Source organism: Pocillopora damicornis, chromosome 11 (genome assembly GCF_964200805.1).
Source record: "Pocillopora damicornis chromosome 11, jaPocDami1.2, whole genome shotgun sequence".
NCBI lineage: Eukaryota > Metazoa > Cnidaria > Anthozoa > Scleractinia > Pocilloporidae > Pocillopora > Pocillopora damicornis.
Window position 1 is genome coordinate 13,075,123 of NC_142680.1, and position 20,606 is coordinate 13,095,728.

At 37.1% G+C, this 20,606-nt stretch overlaps 1 protein-coding gene across 4 annotated transcripts in view; it reads left to right on the forward strand.

Annotated features, from left to right (window-relative positions):
* The window catches only part of LOC113677712 (dystrophin), a 34,189-nt gene that overhangs the window by 6,756 nt on the left and 6,827 nt on the right, over positions 1-20,606 (forward strand). Inside the window, exons 6-23 of one of the 4 annotated variants that reach the window (XM_089187873.1) lie at positions 756-841; positions 1,383-1,462; positions 3,552-3,629; positions 4,567-4,678; positions 5,423-5,477; positions 6,077-6,116; positions 6,640-6,711; positions 6,949-7,094; positions 7,962-8,036; positions 8,887-8,958; positions 9,120-9,161; positions 10,184-10,208; positions 10,764-10,855; positions 11,324-11,528; positions 15,084-15,564; positions 16,279-16,374; positions 17,552-17,625; positions 19,781-20,353. In XM_089187873.1, coding sequence (XP_089043999.1) covers positions 756-841; positions 1,383-1,462; positions 3,552-3,629; positions 4,567-4,678; positions 5,423-5,477; positions 6,077-6,116; positions 6,640-6,711; positions 6,949-7,094; positions 7,962-8,036; positions 8,887-8,958; positions 9,120-9,161; positions 10,184-10,208; positions 10,764-10,855; positions 11,324-11,528; positions 15,084-15,564; positions 16,279-16,374; positions 17,552-17,625; positions 19,781-20,230 — 2,281 coding nt within the window. In that variant the 3' untranslated portion in view covers positions 20,231-20,353. Of the gene's footprint in view, positions 1-755; positions 842-1,382; positions 1,463-3,551; positions 3,630-4,566; positions 4,679-5,422; positions 5,478-6,076; positions 6,117-6,639; positions 6,712-6,948; positions 7,095-7,961; positions 8,037-8,886; positions 8,959-9,119; positions 9,162-10,183; positions 10,209-10,763; positions 10,856-11,323; positions 11,529-15,083; positions 15,565-16,278; positions 16,375-17,551; positions 17,626-19,780; positions 20,354-20,606 lie in introns of those variants that run through there. The other 3 variants (XM_089187874.1, XM_089187875.1, XM_089187876.1) reach the window with 3 other exon arrangements.

Consider the following 20,606-nt stretch of genomic DNA (forward strand, 5'->3'; position numbering starts at 1 on the left):
AAAACATGGATGAAAAAATAGAAAAAAAACAAACCAAAACTTGGGATAGTTTGCTGCCCTACTTTCTGGGCATATTAATTCCTTTTTCTACAGTGTAATACTGAGGCATTTGATTGTGCATTCTGATACGCTAATAACTCAAAGGTAAAGTGGAGCAGTAATATATTAATAACATGGATAATCAAAACTATAACGAAATTCTTATCACCAGCCGATTTGAGCATTAATAGGACAGTGTGCGTGTCATGCTTGTAATTGCACAGTGTAATAGGACAGTGAAAGGGATAGTGAAAATGTCATGCCTGTGTACGTTGACAGAGGGTGTGCTCTACTGTTGCATTGCCAAGTGAACATTTTTTTTTATCAAAACATATTACCAATGTCTAGTTTCATTCTCAAATTTTGTCATAGTTTTGATTAATTGATGACAGGAATATGTGTTGTCCAATTCTGTCTAAAATGATACTTAAACAAATTGTTAATCACTTGCATGACCACCGATGGTATTGGACTCCACCCAGTCCTATTAGCATCATATATCCCATTGGTCACTTGTATTTCTTGGTACAAAAACTTGATTAAGGGCTCATGTATATACAAAGAAATTACAACTGACCTAGAATATTACTTGTTATACCAACTGAAAGCACTGCACATCTGGTATGTACATGACTATATTACGAAGAAATGCACATTTAGTACCATCACAAACCCCTCAATGCTTTCTTTGATCATGATGATTTCTCTCACTCTAGGGAGAGAAAGGGATATGTGCCACTTCTTTCTTTGAAAGTCTGTCTTTCCATTATGTGCTCTGAAAAGATTCAAGAAAAATACAGATGTAGGTTTATCTTTTTTTGTTGTAATTGTGTTTAAGATATTCCCCGGCAAGACATAATCTGTCAATCCTGTTGTAGTCTAATAGTGTTTTTATCATTTTTTCAATTATTTGAAAAGCTGCGACTGTAATAATTTCATCACGATGATGATAAAAGTGTTTAAAAAGGATATGCCTTTCAAAAGTATAATGTAAATTCTGGCTTTTGAGTTTTCAAATGAGATTAACATTGAGATTTCTTTCTCACATACACAAAAGGGCCCTGATAGAACTTGTTCAGGGCATGGTAGGTATCAGCCTGTCTAAAGGTCTCCAGCCTGACATCTGGTGTAGAGTTCAAGGCCTGAAAACAACTTTTAAAAGAGTACTTTCAGATAACTGTTTTGATATTTTTTCATGACCAGATGTCACAAGAATGTAGACAAACAAATACTATATATTAATAAATACTGAATATTAATGATTGTTTCACACTCTATCACTTTTTGTGAGTATTTCTTGATTTCACTTGTAACTAACCTGTTCTCCCTTTGTTCTTTTCAAGATTTGTTTTCACAACTTTGTAATAACCAGGGATTTTTGGATAGAAAGAGACTTAATTTGTTCCTTCAAGAGATGCTGCGGGTAATGTATTTCTCCATTCTTGGCTGAGGACTAACATTCCTTTTGTGTTAGTTTGACTCAATATATCTTGTTTGTACATGTGCACTGCACAACTTAGCAATGTGTAATATGTTTGTTTTTTTGCAGAAGGATATTAAATTTATTCATTCTTTGTTTTTTTTTTAATTTAAAAAATAACTATGTCAGCGTATCGAGTGGTATGTTGCTCTTGCCAATTAGATAGCCGTATCAGGGTGTGTATCTCGCACAAATAAGATCGCTGCATTAGGCTATGTATCTCGCCAGAATGTCGTCCCCAATGCCACTCATGTCATGAAATTAATAGAGGGGTAAGTTTCTAAAGAAACTGGTGTGGCGTCGGTGGAGGAGTATAACCTGATATGAAATTAACTACCGCGCTATGTTGCGATGGAATGAACCCAACATTGACACACATCAAGAATGACATTGACAAGAACTGTGAGTTCCTCTACCCAGTGTAAAAGTTCATATCCTTCGTGAGGACTTCGTCGCTATGGTCTGTCGGGGTTAGAAAGATCGTCAGGGAATCTTATTACCATTTCGAAGTTAAAAATGTTTTGTGTACCGCCCCTTCACCTACAACGCACATACCGTCAGCTATAGGCTTAACACGAAATTATCACTAAAGCGTTGAGATATAGTTTGATGCTACTCTGGTTTGCAGATTTAATGAATGTAACCGAAGAAGTTACAATTCATAGACCCAACGTTTCAACCCTCCTGCTGAATTTTCCTTTTAGCAAAGAAAAACCGCTTTTTGGTGCTCTTTTAACCGTGTACCAAACTGACGTTTGGTCTGTCCGATGTATTCGTTGGCACAATCATTGCAAGGAATAGAATAAATGGCGTCGGTTCGTTGTTCTTTTGTGACAGCTTTATCGGAGCATACATGCCTAACCAACCATACAATTGGGTGGGATAATTCTAAAATTATCACCACTAATCGGCGTTACCACCAGCGCCTTTGTTTGGAGGCTTGGCATATTAACTCCGCCCACGCTCCTTTAAATTGTGACGATGGCGGTTTGCTTCCTGACGCCTATTTACACCTCGTCAGAAAAAAAAGGCCGCTAATTAGTGATCATATAAAAGGACCTCCTGTTGCAGCGTTTAGATCACCCCTGATGAAGGCACTAGGCAGGAGTGTCGAAACCTTGGGTCTATGAATTGTAACTTCTTCGGTTACATTCATTAAATCTGCAAACCAGAGTAGCATCAAACTATGTCTGATTGTCCACCTGGTTGCCGTGTGAACTTTAATATACTGATGCGTTTGTTTTGAAAGGGCTGGTTTTGCTGACTCAAGTAAAAATTGCGTAAAACATTTGCATAAACTATATCGCTATGGACAACAATACCGCTCAGATTTACGTAAATTAAAAAACGCTAATAAAACGCGCCTAAAATCGCGTGCAAGTGCGAATAAAAAAAAGATATGCGCGTCAAAATTTCGCACATGCGCGCATATGCTTGATACATCTGCCTCAGTATGTATGAGATGGGCCTTTTGTTTTTCTATTGTTGAAGGTGTCTTGTTTTAAATAGGTTACAATGTAATAGTACTGAAATACTACATCTCAACGACAAGTAAACTTGTTCGTTTCAATCTCCATTCGAACCGACCTTCCTGATATGCTGTTACATACTGATGCGACTTCGTAAGCGGAATATGAAAATTATTTATCATTATCCGACGAAATTCTTTTATCAAAATAGCCATTTCTCACTTCATTTGAGATGAAATGCCATTCTCCAGTAAACAGTCTAAATTTTATAACTTATCCTACCCCGCCGCCAAAGTATTTACGTTTCGTCTCGTCACGCAACGGGGGGAGAGAGCACGTTGTGTAAGACCAAACAACGATTGTGAAGGAGATTGAAGGAAGCGTGGCACCATTGCAGTTTATTTTTGCTAACAATTATTCAGACACCAGTGACAATAGAACATAAAATACGTGTGTCTAAGTTTATTTCAGATAAATTGGAGGGGTTTTTTTGGCGCTCCATTGACTAAGCGACTTTTTTTGTGTTTGTTTTTCTGAACATTAATCCTGTTCTGTTTGTTTAGATTCCCAAGTACATTTTTGAGGGCGCATTCTTCAGTGGGTCAAGTGTGGAGCCAGCTGTGAGAAACTGCTTTGAAAGGGTACTATGTTATGGTTATAATTAATTTTTACACTGTCTTACGTAAAGAATATTTAGTTCATCAGACAGGATAAAATTTGAGGTGACGCTAGAAATTATTTATCGGAAGCGAATTTTACTCAGTTAAAAGTGCTAGGTTTATTTTGATTCCCCTTTAATTTAGTCGTTAACAGAGGCGCAAATCGTCAAATCAAACAACGAAATTCAACTAAATACAAACAGTTGAATAGAATTACGATCTCAAAGATTGAAGAATCAACTTTACATTAATATAGCAACACATATTTGAGTTGATGCAAAATCGTCATTTAAATGAAAGCATGGACATACTGAAACTCAGAGAATAATTTTCAGTGGATCGAAGGATTCTTCAAATTATTTTAAAAAGTTTCATTTCAACCCGGCAAATAGGGTTTCGTCAGTTGAATTTTGCTTTGCTAAATTGCTGTTATATTGTCCTGGGTTCAGTTTCTAGTTTTTCGGTCGACATGAAATAGCTTTTTAGATTGAGAGAAATATTTGAATTTCTGTAAACACAGTTAAAGCAATATAAGTCAACCAATTTTTAAGTTTCTGGAAAGTTTAAAGCCTTAATTTGCAGTGCCTTGCCATGTAATAAATCTACCTTCAGTAGTAGCTTCACTACTAACTAGTGAATCCATTTTGACCAAAATTCCGATGTGGTGACGGAGTGATGCGTTTTCCTTAAGGAATTCGTTTGGTGAAGCTCATTATGTCCGAGATGCGGGTATTCTTTAGCCTATTTGCTTTTCATCTAGACCATATAGTATATGTATATGCCAAAGAGCTCCATACTACTATAATGTTATTCTATACAGTAATATACTTAAGGATCATTTAACTATTTTTGGAGAATAAGTACGAGGGGTTTTGGTCTCTAATGCCACTTGCGCTGCTCCATTTTTTTTTCCAACCAGGTGTCCATTCCTGATAGAGCATCAGCAGAAGAGTTCATCGAATGGATGATCGCAGAACCACAAACAATTGTTTGGCTACCTACACTTCACAGACTAGCTGTCTCAGAGACTGGTCAGTAGAGTTGCTAAATGTATATTTTACAAAATGTATATCATCCGTGGAATGAGACCGTCGTGCCGTGAGCGGGCCCATGAAATGGCTAAAGAGAGTGAGATCAGTTATGGGTTATCAGCGGTTGCCGCTAGTGCCTTAACTGGCTAATATCCAGTGGCACACACTTAAATTTCAATTAGCGCATCTTTGCTTAAGAATATATCACCATCATTATCATTTGCTACCATTATTGTTTGTATACATGTTGGTAAAATTTTGAGAATATCGTATACTAAAATCGCACAACGAATATCGTAATAATATCATCGCCAAGTGAAAATTAAAAATGCAAATAGTCCATTTGCGCAAAAGTATTTCTTTGACTTCATCAACTTTGAATTTACACAACATCTTAACTTAAATATTCTTTGACATGAAATGTTCTGACACTCTACTATCACTCGTCAATTTGGGTGTTTTATTGATCTTTGATTTTTAACCAGACAATGATGTCTGGACGATATTGTTATTCTTATTCTTATTATTGTTGTTATTATTACTTTGTTACTAATAAAACTCTACAATTAATGAATGCCATCCATTAAATGGTAGTTCACCTCATGCTTTTGAAGACAATTTTCTAGTTTCCACCTTGAAGGAACTCAATTCTATATTTTCATTCTTCACATGATTTCGGGCTGTAACATGGAAAAGAAAGAAGCAACCCAATAGTGATAATCCTTGCTATTTTCTGTTTTTCAGTGAAACACGAGTCAAAATGCAATGTATGTAAGATGTACCCCATAGTCGGCTTCAGGTGAGCCCTATGAAGGATTTATTTCAGTTAATGCTTGAAATGCTTGTTTTTATTTTTCTAACCTTTTGGGGGCAAAATGCTTTGGATGTAGTTGATTTGTTTTTACATGCTTTTCAGAATAGCATTAAGAACTTACGGGCCATGCACTTCAAAACACAGAGCATGCTCCTAAGGTTTGATAACCTGTTCCTGCTGGTCTTGAACAGTCATTACTGTGCGCGAAACCTAGCCAAGGAAAGCACCAGATTTCTACCTAAATATGTCCAGTCCTCCTATGCGTTTACACCTTTGATAGCAGAGCCAAAAACAGGGGAGGGGAGTTGGAATTTGCGTTAGGAAGTAAATTGAAATAACTTCAAAAGTTGCATCCTCTACTTAGACAATTATGGTTTGAAATTAAAGGCTTTCACATCCATAGTGAGGTTTTTCTCTGTGCCGTTCTAACCCATATAAGGACTGGCTTGAGTCCCCGTCGCTGAAAACTCCCTTGCTCATAAATTCTCATTGGAAACTCTCAGGCGTCAAATCTCGATTCATCTTAAGCGATTTCTTGCATCAACTTTCTGGCATTTATATTCTATATTTTTGTTCTTCACTAGATACCGCTGCTTAAAATGTTTCAACTTCGACATGTGTCAGGTAGAAAATTTAATAGTAATTTTGTTTTGTTCAGTTTTCAAGTAAGTGGTATACCAGTTTTGTTTCTGTGAAGAACATTCTGGCTAGTGGCTAAGTTGGAATACGTGTAATCCTTTGTGCTTGGACGAAGCCTTTTATGTCTGATGTTATCTTGTTTTGTTTTTCTTTGTATTTTTGGTAAAGACTTGAGTTTTGACGAAGATGACGAGAAATTTGTCAAAGTGTTTTGACGTTTTTACCAATGACAGCAGTTATAATTTCGGCTGTAAATAGTAATTTAATATGGTATATTATAGTATATCTTGAGGCTCGTAACGTGCTGTGTATTTCGTGTTATGTTATGGTAATGAAACTAAACACATTTCATCTGCTCTTTGTAACCAAGAATGCTTCATTTGGAATAACAAAACCCACGTGAAATCCTCGTTTTTGAAGTCTTGAATCTCATTTACTAATGATTTAAACCTACAACCATGGCAAAAGTGGCAAAACAGTAAGTGTTCCATTATCTTGTTTTATAAAGGGATGCTTCTGGTCTGGTCGAGTGAGTAAACAGCACAAAATCGGTCACCCCACACAGGAGTACTGTCTAGTGGTAAGTGTCAACAAAACTAGCCTGGTTGCCCACCGCTCATATGCATGTGAGAAAGAAACCGAAAGAAAATGATTTCCCTCGTATATATTCTTATCATACTAAACGACCGATTATTTTTTTGAAGGAGAACATAATTGTTAAGATTATTCCCTTTAGTATTTTTAATATAACTCTGTCTGCCCTGACTGAGTCCATAAAATAAAAACAGTAACTTTATTTTTGTTGAAATCTCTGAAGTCGACACAAAAGGAGGACATGAAAGACTTCGCCAAAGTAATGCGAAATAAAGTGAGTAAAAAGAAGAAAAGGCAAGAAGACCCATCCAAAGGAAGGTTTATTCCAATCGAAATGAAAGAGGTTGCCCCTTCTGATGGCGAAGACGAGTAAGTCGTGTTTAAAATGTTTTGTTCAGTATTTTAAAAAAGACAACCTTCAATTCCCTTACTGATAATCCAGAACAAAGACAAATTCTAATTGTGTCATTCTGACTGTGTCAAACCAACTTATGGTACCAGATTATCTTACATGATCATCATTCATTGATGCAACGTTACCGTAGTAAAATTAATATTTTCTGAAAGCTAAGGAATTGCAGATGACGAAGGTGTATTCAATTACGGCAAAAATTTCAGCGTGTTCGAATTTAACTCTCGATTTCCAAAAGTGTAGAGGGTCCCCGATCGAGTTCGTTTTCGGTCGGATTTGACACCCTTTTCCGCTATGTTGTCTTTGTGCACTTGCAAAAGGTCTCAAACTTAAGTGTTTCTACCTCCAGGAAAAAACGAGTTTCCACTTGCAATCATCGAGGGAAAAACTATCGAAGCACCTCGTGGAGGATTGCACACAAACGCTTGATAATACGAATTTACTTCCCGTCGCAAGAACTTTTAGAACATTCCACAAAACGAGTCTTGAAAAAAATGTTCAATTTGTTGCGTTTAATGATACCCTTAGGGTTTTACATACACGCTCCGCTGCTGCACTATATGTACACCTCTATCTGTTTGGTGTTAAATAAAGAACCCCAACAAAAAACCTACGGTAAACTTCAGTCTCGGTCAGTTATGCTCTAGAGCTTTTTTTTCGTATTTATTTTTGTAATTAATGATTAGGGGAAACGAAGAGTCTCCATGATTGCTTGTGACATTGTCAGCATATTTTTTTAAGGTTAAGCGAAAGGCTTAGAGATGACTTTAGGCCTACTACTGCACGGCGGTGTTTCATAAAACATTTCTTCTCATGTTATTTAGGGATTCTGTGGATTTTGGCGCCCCGGAGAAAGTTTCACCAGGTTTAAACGTCAAGAACAGAGACCATGCGGCTAGGTTAGTTTGTAAAGGAAGGCGTGATATTAATAAAAATAGAAATATTGAAATAATAATTTAATAAAAATACTACTACTAATAATAATAATAATGATAACAATAACGATCATGATTAAATAATGACAATAATACTAATAATAATAATAACAGTAATATTAATAACAATATTAACTATAACAATAATAATAATGACAATAATTGAGAAGATCAAGGATGCAATGGCGGAGGTGGTTCCAGAGGTGACCAGAGATAGTTTTAAGCTGAATGCAGATAAAATTGGAAAAGGTTTTCTGTCGAAAGAGAAACTGGAGTTCATACGGTCCTAATGGTATTGCAAACAACTGGTGCATAAAAGGGCGTGTCTAACACGAGGGTGTGGCCGGTAGTTTTCAGGCCACTTCGAATTACGAGCATGAGTTTCATTTTCGTGAAATTAATTGTTAGGGTAACATTAGTGTCAGGATTTTTTTTCTTTATCTTTCTAAGGATAATGAAGAATCAAAGTATTATGCTTGCTTGAAAATTTCATTTTCACGAAGTTAATTTCTAGAGTAACATTAGTTAGAGCATTTTTTTCCTTCTTATCTTTTTGAGATAATTAAGAATTAAAGTATTATCTTTCCTTTCAGCGTTAAATTCCAGTAAAGCAGCATTTGCTTCTTTTGTGAGAGTGTACTGTCGCGTTTGTTCAAGTTATCCATGTTTGCTGTTTTGTCTACTCCGTTTACAATTTCTCTCTTTTCTCTGCTCCGCCGCCCTTTTACTTCCACTCAACCTTTTTTCCTTGTTCTTCTCCATCCCTACACATTTTTCGACATCGCTCATTTTCATCCAGTTATTTTTTTGGCAGACTAGCAAGTCATGAAACAAGAGAAGAAAGGAGCTCATCCAAGGAAAAGCCTTCAGTGACTCGGTCCGTCATGTAAGTTGAAGGAGGATGAGCACTTTGATGTGTGTTTTATATCAATTTGGTATTAATACCGTACTTTACTTTAGTGTGCTTTATTGCAAACATATATCTTACCTCAATCGATTTGAGGTTTTAAAGATTTTTATGATTTTTTTTCTTTTCTTGTTTCCCAGCAGGGCTGATGAACACGGTCTAATACAACATTACACAAAGAGGTATTGTACCTAAAACTAACTTTGTGTTGTTTGTTTGTGAAAGTCGTTGAAGAAAATCTTCACACAAAACTCAAATCAAACATATTTTTCGGTCATCACCAAAGTTCAAGTTCTGTCTTTTTTTACCAATTTACATGCACGTTAATTCAATTTCAAGATCAGATATCAATATTTCATTTACTGACCTGCAAATAGCCATAGCTAGTGAAAAGCAGGTCTAGCAGGTAGCCTCATGTACAAGTAGGAGGGATTTTTTTTTCCATTCCAGAAATATTACTTTATAATTTTGCGAAAAACGAAATCTTTAGTAGCTCTGACGAGGAAGGAAATGATACAAATACAGATCTGTTTAAATCATGTCCTCGTTGCAAAGTACAAGCGACCGACAGGGCAATTTCATGACGCAAATTCATTGTTGGACACCGAAAAAATCTGACGGTCATCACATGCGGTTGGGAAAGCTATTCCCCACAACTGAGAGAGATTTGTTCGCCACCGAATTATTCTTCTCCAAGCTTAAGGTTTGCATTCTGGCGAAGTAAAAGATGTCAAAAAAGCTGCTTGATTAAGCGATTCGTTCGAAATAGTCAGCTTTCGTTTTTCCTCACTTGCTCATTGGTTCAAGCGTGCACGCAACAGGGGACGTCGTTAGGATTTTTCAAGGCTTGGGTTTCGCGCCCAAGGTAATTACCCGGCTGTCATGTTGTGTGAGTATTGAGTGATGCATGCCATTCATATCCTTCGGATTCGCAGCTTTTCGCTTTGCGAATTATGTAGTTTGTATATCGTTGACTTTAAAATACGATCAACTCACAAGTGGGTTCACAGGCACCCCGGGACTCCTCTTAGGTACGCCCCTCTACAAGGTCGAACATAGACCATTTGTCTCTGAGTGAGTCATTTAAGTTTGATTGATGCGTGGTTTTCTTATTATGAACACTCTTATAGATAGGTTAGCACCTATTTTGTTTTTTGTGCTAACTTTAAATGATGTTTTCTTCTACTACTCCTTTTTCCCCCAGCTTGACTAGTGAGCCAGAGTCGATGGTAGGTGTCTTGAAGGAGATGATTACTGTCTTTCTAAGTGCGATTGTAACTGTTTTTAAAGTGTCGGAAATTAGGCACACCTCGCCGAAACATTGTAAGTTTTTTGTTCAGGTCTCAACTTTAAATCACTTAAACTAAACCAGAATAACTCAAATCAAAAGAAGGCTGGTTGTTATCTGACGTCGCATGCGTGTGCAAAAATGAGAGATCGAATCCAACTTTTATTATTTAATATTGCATAAAGCTATTCGAGCTTTCAGATATGTTATTAATTGCTACGACATTATTCGAGTTTTGCTCGACCTTGAGTAGTGTTTATAGATATGATTTAGGCGCAAGTGGCTGAATTTGAGTTTGATTATGGAAAAGAATCAAAAGATATCAAGTTTGCAAGGAGACTCGAAGACCCTACTTTAAGCTTTCCGGTGGGATGCTCCTTCACTGATCTGTAGGGAAATCTTGGTAAGCAGGGCATCTTTCATAATGTTAGGACCACGTTGGCGTATAGACGGGGGAGGTTGAAATCTTTATGTAAGTGTTGTGCCATCTTTTCAGTCTGCCAGTCCTACTCAAAACGCAAGGTACGGAGACATTCAAAGCAAGGGAGACTTGGAGCATCTGATCAAAAGTTTGGAAAACGATAACAGGTATGTTAGCATAAACAAGTGTCTGCTCACTCTGGTTTCAACGCATCCTTCTCATGAAATTCTGAACGCTGAGGTAAAAGTAAAATACCATACTCGTTGTCATAGAGCATGCTTCTTTTGTAAGAGTGTACTTTTTCTCCTCAAGCATGCGCCATGTGTAAAGGTATTCCTTATTAGAATGGTTTGAATTTGCTTCACCTCTCCTCGTGGATTATGCGCCATTTGTTAAAGTATCCCTTATGATTATGGTCTTAGTTTCCTCTAGTCTTCCTCATAGACCATACGCCACTTGTGAAAGTAACCTTCATAGAATCGTTTGTATTTGCTCTCTTAACTCGTAGAGTTTGCACCTTTTGCGTGAATACTCCATATTATGAAAATGGTTGGAGTTTGGTTTCTTCAACTTGGAAGTTTGATAGAGGAAATTCTGCTCAAAGTAAGAGTGATTCTATTTTTCTTTCCGTGCAGGGCCCTACAAGGCGAAATCAATGGTATATATCAACTTCAACGCCAGCATCAAAGGGAACATATTATTGTCCCTACTGAGGGCCCTTCCAGAGAGGCCCATTTACAACGCAAGAGGGAACGTTTGGAGGCACGTGAAGAAGTTCTCGAAGAGCATAACTATCAGTTGCAAGTTCAGCTCCATCGTTTAAGGATCCTTCTTCAACAGGTACAGGCAAAGATTGAGCTACAACGATCGCAGTACTGGGTCTAGGTTGAATGAGTTGAAAATAAATTTCAGTCTTTCCCCAAATGGCACATGCGTGTCGCGATTTTTGTCGCTGCCATTTTGGGTTGTGTGTGATAGCGAAGGATGTGATTGGCTTACATGTAGCTGACCTGAATTTGCGCAAACTTTTTCTTAACTTTGTGATAGTGATGAAATTTTTTTTTGACCGCAAAGCAACTAAGTTCTATCGTATAATTAATCAACGAAGATATAATTATGTAACTGTAGAAAATATGTGTATAGAGTCTAAAGAGGACTCAGAGGTAATTTTTTTTATCAAATTTAAATGTAGCAAAGCCTTAAACCTATTACCATTTAAAATAAAATTTAAAAGAGGAAAGTAACTTTAATTTGGCGTTAAAACCTTGAGCGCTGTAATCATGTTCTCGAAACCGTTGCAGTTCGAATTAAAACTTGATACATAATTGTATGTCTTTTGTTTTGTCATAAGAAACGTGTTGACAGATCAAATACTAAGGGAATTTGATACATAACGTAACAGTCGTTTCAGTAGTTCGCCCCTTTCAGAGGCTAAAGTGATGTTTTTATTGTTCATCTTAGGAATAGGTGAAGTGCATATGCCTTTTACTTCAACTTTTTGAAGGAAAAAGGAAAGGAATTATTGCGCCGAGTCGGCTAGAACCAATCTCATATCACGTTTCGATAATGCTGTGTATGTCTACTAAATTTTTTGACACGAAACTTTTTAAATGAAAACAATAGGAAGTCGATGCTACTTCTGACTGACAATAGGGCATAATAATCACATGGCATTGGCATCGCTTTACGACTAGAGCTGTATGAAAAACCAACGTTAAGCAGCTTACACAGCCGGATCTGAATATTTATACGGAATACAGTCTTGAAATGAAGAAAACGTTCAAAGGTACAAAGCACAATACTTCCGAGACAAATATACAACTGTGTTTGAGTTGTTTGCGAACTTGTTTAAATGTTTTGGTTAGGGTTGACGCCTTGGATGTGATAGTCGGAAGTGCGACTCAACCGCTCATGAATGTTTAAATTTGAAACTTTTAAAAATGTTAAATTCTGCGTGAAATTCAAGTTACAGCTTTGCTGTCTACTTTCGATTTCAACGTTTTTGAGAACATATGAATACTTAATAGCATGCTATCATACTTCAAAAAGATTTTGCAATGCACCTGTTTTGTAAATCTCTTAATTTAAACTTAATATTTGCAATTTGTCGTGTTGTGATCAGCAACAATTGTAAATTAAAAGTAAAGTTCAAGTCAAACATTGTTGTCGTTTTATCTACCGTCACAGAGGAAAGGACATTTTCCTGTCTTCTTGAATACGAGGAGAAAATGGCCTCTAGTTTTGCCTATGATCGCTTGGACCAGTTAGCTTTAGATACTAACCACAAACTCCAAACGGTAGTACAATATCTTTTTCATCAGATAATCTCAAATGTACTTTTAAAATCGATAATTTTGGTTTGCTTTAAACTGACCGTCATCCACCCTTCGTTGAGGGGTGAAAGTGTTTTAACGTTTATTTTACTGAGTTGTATTAGAAATCAAAATCTTTAGTACTTCCTCAGTACACATTTCAAAATAATCAGATATATAGCACTAATGAACAACATGATATGAAAATACTTCTTTTATTCTTGGACAAAATCTTTGTAAAAAAACTACAGCTAAAAGTGCTAAGCTTAGGACGTATATCTGTTTTGATATTTCTGTCAAATTCCAGTGATTTTGATCCAAACTTTAAATTTCAGCACGATGATAGGGTCTGATTTATTATTTGTTGTGTAAAGTGGGGAAGATTTCCTGCTTCCTAACAGCATTTTAGCTATTATGTAGCGTCGCTCACTAATTAACACATTCGGTTTTGATTTTGATTTTCGAAACTATCCACAGGCAACCTTTGAACTGAAGCGCCTAAAAGAGTAAGGTATTGATTTTGCTCCGTTCCCATCGAGCATCCTCGTTATTCATAAATGAGCGTCGAGATTGAGAAAATTCTAATGTCTGACTCTTAAATCACACAACAAACAAAGAATTAGTCTTACTGCTCTGAACACATTCGCTTTACCAGTCACATTTAAATACTCTATGTGCCACGGGTTCGAAGTAACGTCGCTCAAACATCTAAGCCTCTGTAATGGATGTGATTTCTTTTTTTCATAGGATTAAACGAACAAATTATGATAATTTCTAATTTTGGGGGGTTCTTATTTTGGCACAAGTAATGCTTTTAAATCAAGAGGCAACTAACTAGCTAACATGTTACAAGAAAAGCCTATTGTGATAAAATCAGTAACAAATTAACGTATTAGACGAAACCCAACCAAGCATTCCTTTTTGCTCACGGGGGGGGAGAAGACAGAACGGAGGCCTAACAACAATCACAAGTTTTCCTTCGTGTCTTTTTCCGACCTTTTCTCTAAAGTTGTGAAATGAAGGTGTGAACAGTCTTATTTACACCCCTGGAGAGCAACATATTTCATAATGGTTCATACCACACAAGTGAAAAGTGCTTTTCGCGCGCGTTGATTGGCTATCTCGGTGGTGATTAGCCAAGCAATATTCGCATCCAAACAGTCGACGAGAAACAAAATCATAAATGTCTTTCACTTCTTTTTCGGAAGGGAAAGTTTTATTAATAATCGAGGAGGCTAAGAACTGTACACAAAGTGGCACCAAAGTGCGGTTCCAAAGTACTTATGGAAGGATTGTTGATCTTTTTAATTTCAAATTTTGGGGAAAAGAAAGTTGTGAAGCATGGTTTCAACCACAAGTCGAATTTGTTACAGTATCATGATAAACTAAATAAACAAGTTCTTTGTATAAGCTAGGTAAGTACTTTTGTATCAAATCAATAAATTCCTCCAAATGTTTTGTAGGCGTCAATATGCCTTGCTTGGGAAATAAAAAGCTTTTCTAGCTTTTGATGAAAATTTTTTGTTTGACTTCAGTGAGTGTCAAAAGTCTAAGCACGATCTACTACTTTTTTAATTTTCCTATAGCTTTAATATATTTCCCCCTTTCCCCGATTTCAGTGTTGTCTGGTGTTATAACGTGGTTACAAACTTCAGGCAACATTGTTTGGAGGAAGGGGGAGTCAAGATGTTGAGTGAAGCATTGTGGACCATCTAGAAAGGGAGGCGTGCCAACTACTTTTGCCACTCGTTGTTGTTACTCAGCTTGTGTGGTATACACCAAAGTAATCAATCACCTTAGTTCTGGTAGGCTTGTCGGTGAATAGGTACCCCTACTTCGGTGAATAATTGAGGAATACACTTGAGATTTCTTACTTGAGCACTTGATATTTAAAGCTTTGTGTGTGTGGAGTTCTAAAAAAGCAAAATTCTAATGCTGCTCGGGGTGTCTTGAAGTCGGGTCTCTCGACCAGTTTGGGTTTATCCCCAGGCTAACGAGAATCCTTTGATTAAAAATAAGTATTAGATAACATAATGATAAGATAATAATAAAATAGGATTTGTCGATTTATTCTTCATTGCAGAATGAAGCTATGCAGCTCTCTTCGCCAATAACGCTAGCAGCTCAGCCTTCTTCCAAGCCTCACACAACCGTGTCACCCTCAATGGCGATCGTTGCTCCTCCCCCTACAGTTTCCGAACCGAATAATACCATGATGTCAACGCGAGTCAATTTTTCTGGTGGCTTTTACCAACCTCCTTCCGAGCCAGGCATGTTACCAGCTCAGTCCCTAAACCAACATTCCGTCGTTCCTCAGGCAACATTTCTTACGCCAAGTCCATCGCTGCAGCTAAATTCTCCTCGGTGTTCCTTGTCGCCTAGACATTTTTATCAAAAACCCCAGTTCGGGGATTTCCAGAGCAGCTTGGCACGTAATTCTTTTCTTCTTAAAACGGCTGCAGAGTTGGGCGTGGTAGATCGACTCGACACTTCTCACGAAGGGATTGAGCTCAGTAATATTGTCGATAGAATAACATCTACTTTCCCTTTGGATGCTCACTCAGGTAATGTTTTCACACTTTTGTTCCACTGTAAGGACAACTTTGTCGATAACTTCCAGTTAGAGTGTCTAGCAATTGCGCACGTGTTGATATTATTGAAGTGCGATTTTATGCCCTTATGGCCAACGCGTGGTGGGTGCAAAGCGCAGGATCTACCAATAACTCAGAAAAAAATGATCGAGTTGTCCTAGAACGAAGGGACAGATATCTGAAGTGGAGACTGTGTTTTTTTAAAGTGGTAAGTGCAATTAGGTTAACAGCTAGTTTTCAGGTACGCCACGGTAAGTAAAATTCATTTCAAGTGTAATAAAAAGTAGAGTAAAAACAGTATATATAGAAACAAAATATTAAAGTTTTTTACAGTTAAAATTTAAAAGGTATATGAATTTTAATTTTTGTCTGAAAATGTTACAAGCTTTAATGTTCCTCGTCGCGACCGGTAGAGTTCCATTGTTTCACTGTGCAAAACCTCAAAAACTTAAGTCCATAGATTGTCGTATAAACCTTTAGTAGGTCCAGTATTAAGTACTTCTGGGATTGTAAGAGTCACACCTATTACAATCTCAGAGGTACGATAAAACTGGACCTGCCAAAGGTTAATTGGAAGTAAAGTGACCTGTATTTTTGCAAAAGATAGAATCGCCCAAGAAACATGAATTGGAGACATATCTATGTTTTGAATGCTGAAATTGTTTTTATTTTATGGTTCTCCTGTAGACTTGCCAGTTGATATACACAATGATATTTTTCTCGCTGCAAGTATGATTGGCGAAGCAATGCAGTCTATGGTCACTGAAATGTCGCGGAACGCAGGTAAGCAAAGACTCCCAATTTTACCAACAGGTATAGCTTATTTAAAATGGTAATTTCTCTAGCTTTAAATTTTTTTAAAAACCAGCAAGCTTTTTTTTTCATCTTGTTTTCACCATCATAATCTGACCAGAAAATTGCGAATCATCCTGGTTTAAAATATTTTAAGTCAAGAACAGATTCTAACCACAACCTCAAGTGAAACAAGTCGTTTTTACGGAGGAACTTTGATTCATGATAACCTATTTGCCATTTGGGTTAACGTGATAAATATATCACGCTACTGTGCGTAAGTTGGTTAGTGAGTAAGTACGTAGATGAGTAAGTAGAGAGGTAATTAAGTAAGTTAGTAAGTAGTTAAGCAAGAAAACTATTAATGTAGTTCAGTGCGCCCTACAATTGCAACAAAACAATGCGTGAATTGCTTAAAATTTTGGGTGTCTCAGCTGCGCTTGTTTTATTCAATTAATTGGTTTTTGCAGTTGTCGTAGTTGCCACAGGTCATAAAATACTCAGGTCTTAAAAAGGTCAAGGAAAAGTCGAGAATTTCACTTTAAATCAGGAAAAATCTTAATTTTTAAAAAAGTTTAGGGAAAAGTTAATACGGACTCGTTCATCTTGTATCGGCCCTCTTCATGATTGAAAATTCTGACCCATAACATTATGTGATTTGATATAACTCATGTTCATGGTTAATTTCAACCGACAGATACCTATCAAACACGTCATTTCCCATAGAAGTACGGGTTGAAATTGGTTTCTGAATGAAATCATACACTTTCCGTTTCTACTTTATTTATTATGTTCTAAAATTTAAATTCTTTGGTACATTTCACGAACATGAGACGTGTTTAATTGGTCGAATAAAGTTTATTGAAATTGACTTGGACTAGCTAAAGTTGGGTTTCTAAGATATTCAATCTTTCCAAGATACGTTAAGTAGCTATCGAATCATGTTTCATAAGGATTAATGTATAACACTGTTACCACAGTTGGCCAGGGAAATAATACAATTGTCAGAAAAAAGTCAGGAAATTTCGCAAAGCAATGAAGATGGTTACCATGAATCCGTTTGATTACAGCTATTGTATTAATTTTTAGTACCAATATTTTAAGGTCGATTAAATCTCCATTAGTGCGAAACTTTAACGTAATTTGTCACTCTTTTTTCACTGTAAAGAATCTGAGAAAGCGGGACTGGAACCTAGCAGAATATTAACCAGAAGCAATGACGGGACCGGCTGCTGTGGGAAGGTAAATAGCTATGTTTTGTTTTCGTATCAAGGCTTTTTATTTTAGTGTAATTTTCAATAGCTCTAAAAATGTGGTCAAAGGACCAAGCAATAAGATGAACTCACTAGAAATTTACTTCATCCATTCTGTTACCGCGAAAACTCGCAAATGGCGGCGAGAGCCACGAGTTTACCGCCCTCCCGCTTCGTTTGTTTTTTACTTCTTTTATATGTTTTCTCTTCAAATATTCGCCTCAAAAGTGCCTACTTCCAACTCGACACATAGATAGCAGGGTCTTTAAGTGGCTAGAGATTTAAGCCAGCCTTTGCAATTTTCAAAGAGGTCGAGCTTCTGCAAGACATCCAAACCACCGCTGACAAACAGAGAACTCGCTGTTATTGGTTGTCGCTTAGCGCGTTCAGCGTCCTTTGCACTACTATTTATCTCTCTTGCTGGTGACGTCTCAATAAATCCTGGTCCTGTTGCACTGCCAAGTCTGTCTGTGAGAGATTTTACGCGGTTTAGAGGACTCAAGGTCGCCCATCTGAATATAAGAAGTGTTTATCCTAAACTGGACTCATTGAAACTTTGGTTACTCAATCAGCCCTTCGATGTTTTTACAGTGTCGGAAACATGGCTCAAACCATCGATTACAGATAACGAAATTCAAATCCCTGGTTATTCTTGCGTGAGATCTGACCGACTTCATAAAACAGGAGGTGGTACTATGGCCTATGTTCGAGATGGTATCCTTATCGAATTAGACCCGATCTTGGCGTTTCTTTACCTGAATCTTGTGCCGTCGAAATCTCTCGACCTACATGCGAAAAACTGATTATCTGGACAATCTACAGAGCACCTGATTTGAATCTGGAAACTTTTTTTCAATATTTAAATACATCCATGTCTTCTGTGCCTGAGAAGACCGAGCTTGTTTTACTCTGAGATTACAACGTAAATTTTCTATGCTCTGAGATAAATAATGATAAAGCCAAGAAGCGCAAACTTCTCCAGGTGACAAATATTTATCACCTAGACCAACTAATTAGTGCACCAACAAGAATAACGGAAAGATCATCAACATTGATTAACTTATTGTTTACTAATACGTCTCATCGTGTTATTGACCGAGGCGTTACTCCATCACCTCTAAGTGACCATTGTTTGATCTTCTGCGTTATCAAATCAGGTGTTCCCAAGGCTCCAGGGAGAACCATTGAATATCGGTTATACAAGCATTATTCAAAGCAGGAATTTCTGAATGACTTGAGAGATATTGACTGGGACCAGGCATTAAACAAGGATGACATTGACTCCGCGGTCGATGATTGGAACAAACTTTTCACTCACGTTGCCGATAGTCATGCTCCGATAAGAAAATCAAGAATAAAAGGGTCCGCTCTCCTTAGATGAATGCAAGGCTATCTGAAGCTATGTACAAACGAGATCATTACAATCGTAAAGCCCTGAAATCAAAGTCTGGCAATCACTGGTCACGTTATAAGGAACTTAGGAATTACGTAAATAAGGAGATAAAGAGATGTAAATCGGAATACTATTCTAAGCTTATTACCGGAAACAAATCTAATCCAAGTGCGTTATGGAAAACTCTTAACGACATAACATCTCGCAAAGAAAGAACTCCCATCTCCAGCATTGAAACCGACGGTGTTCAATACTGTAGCAATAAATCTATAGCCAAGATTCTCAATGACCATTTTTCAACAACTGGAACCAAATTAGCGCAGGAGCTCAAGTCTTACAGGTCCTACATCTTCTCGACACCTACGGTAAACTGGAGTCTACCCTATGAATTTACTTTCGAGCCGATTACGGAAGACTTCGTTATTCGTCAGCCACAACAGATCAAAACCAATAAAGCTATCGGTCTCGATAACATCAGTGCGCGTCTGTAGAAAGATTCAGCCACAGTTATCAGTGCCAGCCTAACTAGATTATTCAATCTTTCCCTTGAAACTCGCATTTTCCCTCCCCTTTGGAAATTTGGAAAAGTTACAGCATTATTCAAGAGAGGTGATCGCTGCGATGCTAACAATTACAGGCCCATTACTGTACTGCCAACGACAAGTAAAATCCTAGAAAAAGCCGTGCACATCCAACTGTATGCTTATCTTAATAATAATGAGATCATTACATCCAAACAATTTGGTTTCAGACCGAAGTTATCAACCGGGACAGCTTTGGCCCATTTCACAGACAATATCCTTCAGAATATGGACGCTGGTTCCTTTGTAGGTGCTGTTTTTTAGACCCATCTAAGGTCTTTGATACAATGGATCATCACTTGCTACTACAAAAGCTGACGAACATCGGTCTTACCAGTTCTACCACCCAGTGGTTTAGATCGTATCTCACAAACAGGTCACAAATTACATCGGTTGGAGATGCTCACTCTGCAGCTGCCGAAATGCCTGTCGGGGTACCCCAAGGCAGTATATTGGGACCTTTACTGTTTTTTATTTACGTGAATGATCTTCCGGATTGTCATCTGGCAAGTGATATTGTCCTTTACCGAAGCACTGAGGAGCCTAGATCTCAAGTCACTCTCCGCAAGGTTTTTTCATCGCTACATTGGAATCCACAAGTGCCTGATTGGGGAAACTGATTCTAACTTTAATTTTATTAAAAATCAAGCTGTCCATTCATATAACACAAGACGTTCCAATGATCTTCGTTTACCCCTTCCTCGAACTAATTGAGGTAAACAAACATTTATCTATCAAGCTGCGAAAGACTGCGACAGTCTTCCAACTGATCTGAAAGAAACACATCTCTTATCTATTTTTAAATCCAAGCTGAAAACTTTTTAAAAAAATTTTTGATTAATTTTAAACTTTGATATTTCGATTAGTTATCGATTTTAAGATTTTGACTCTTTAAATTTATTGATAAGCACATTTTATTTCATTTTGTTTATTTTTTATTATTCTTATTATTATTATTATTATTTTATCAATTAAGGTAATTAATTTAATTAATTA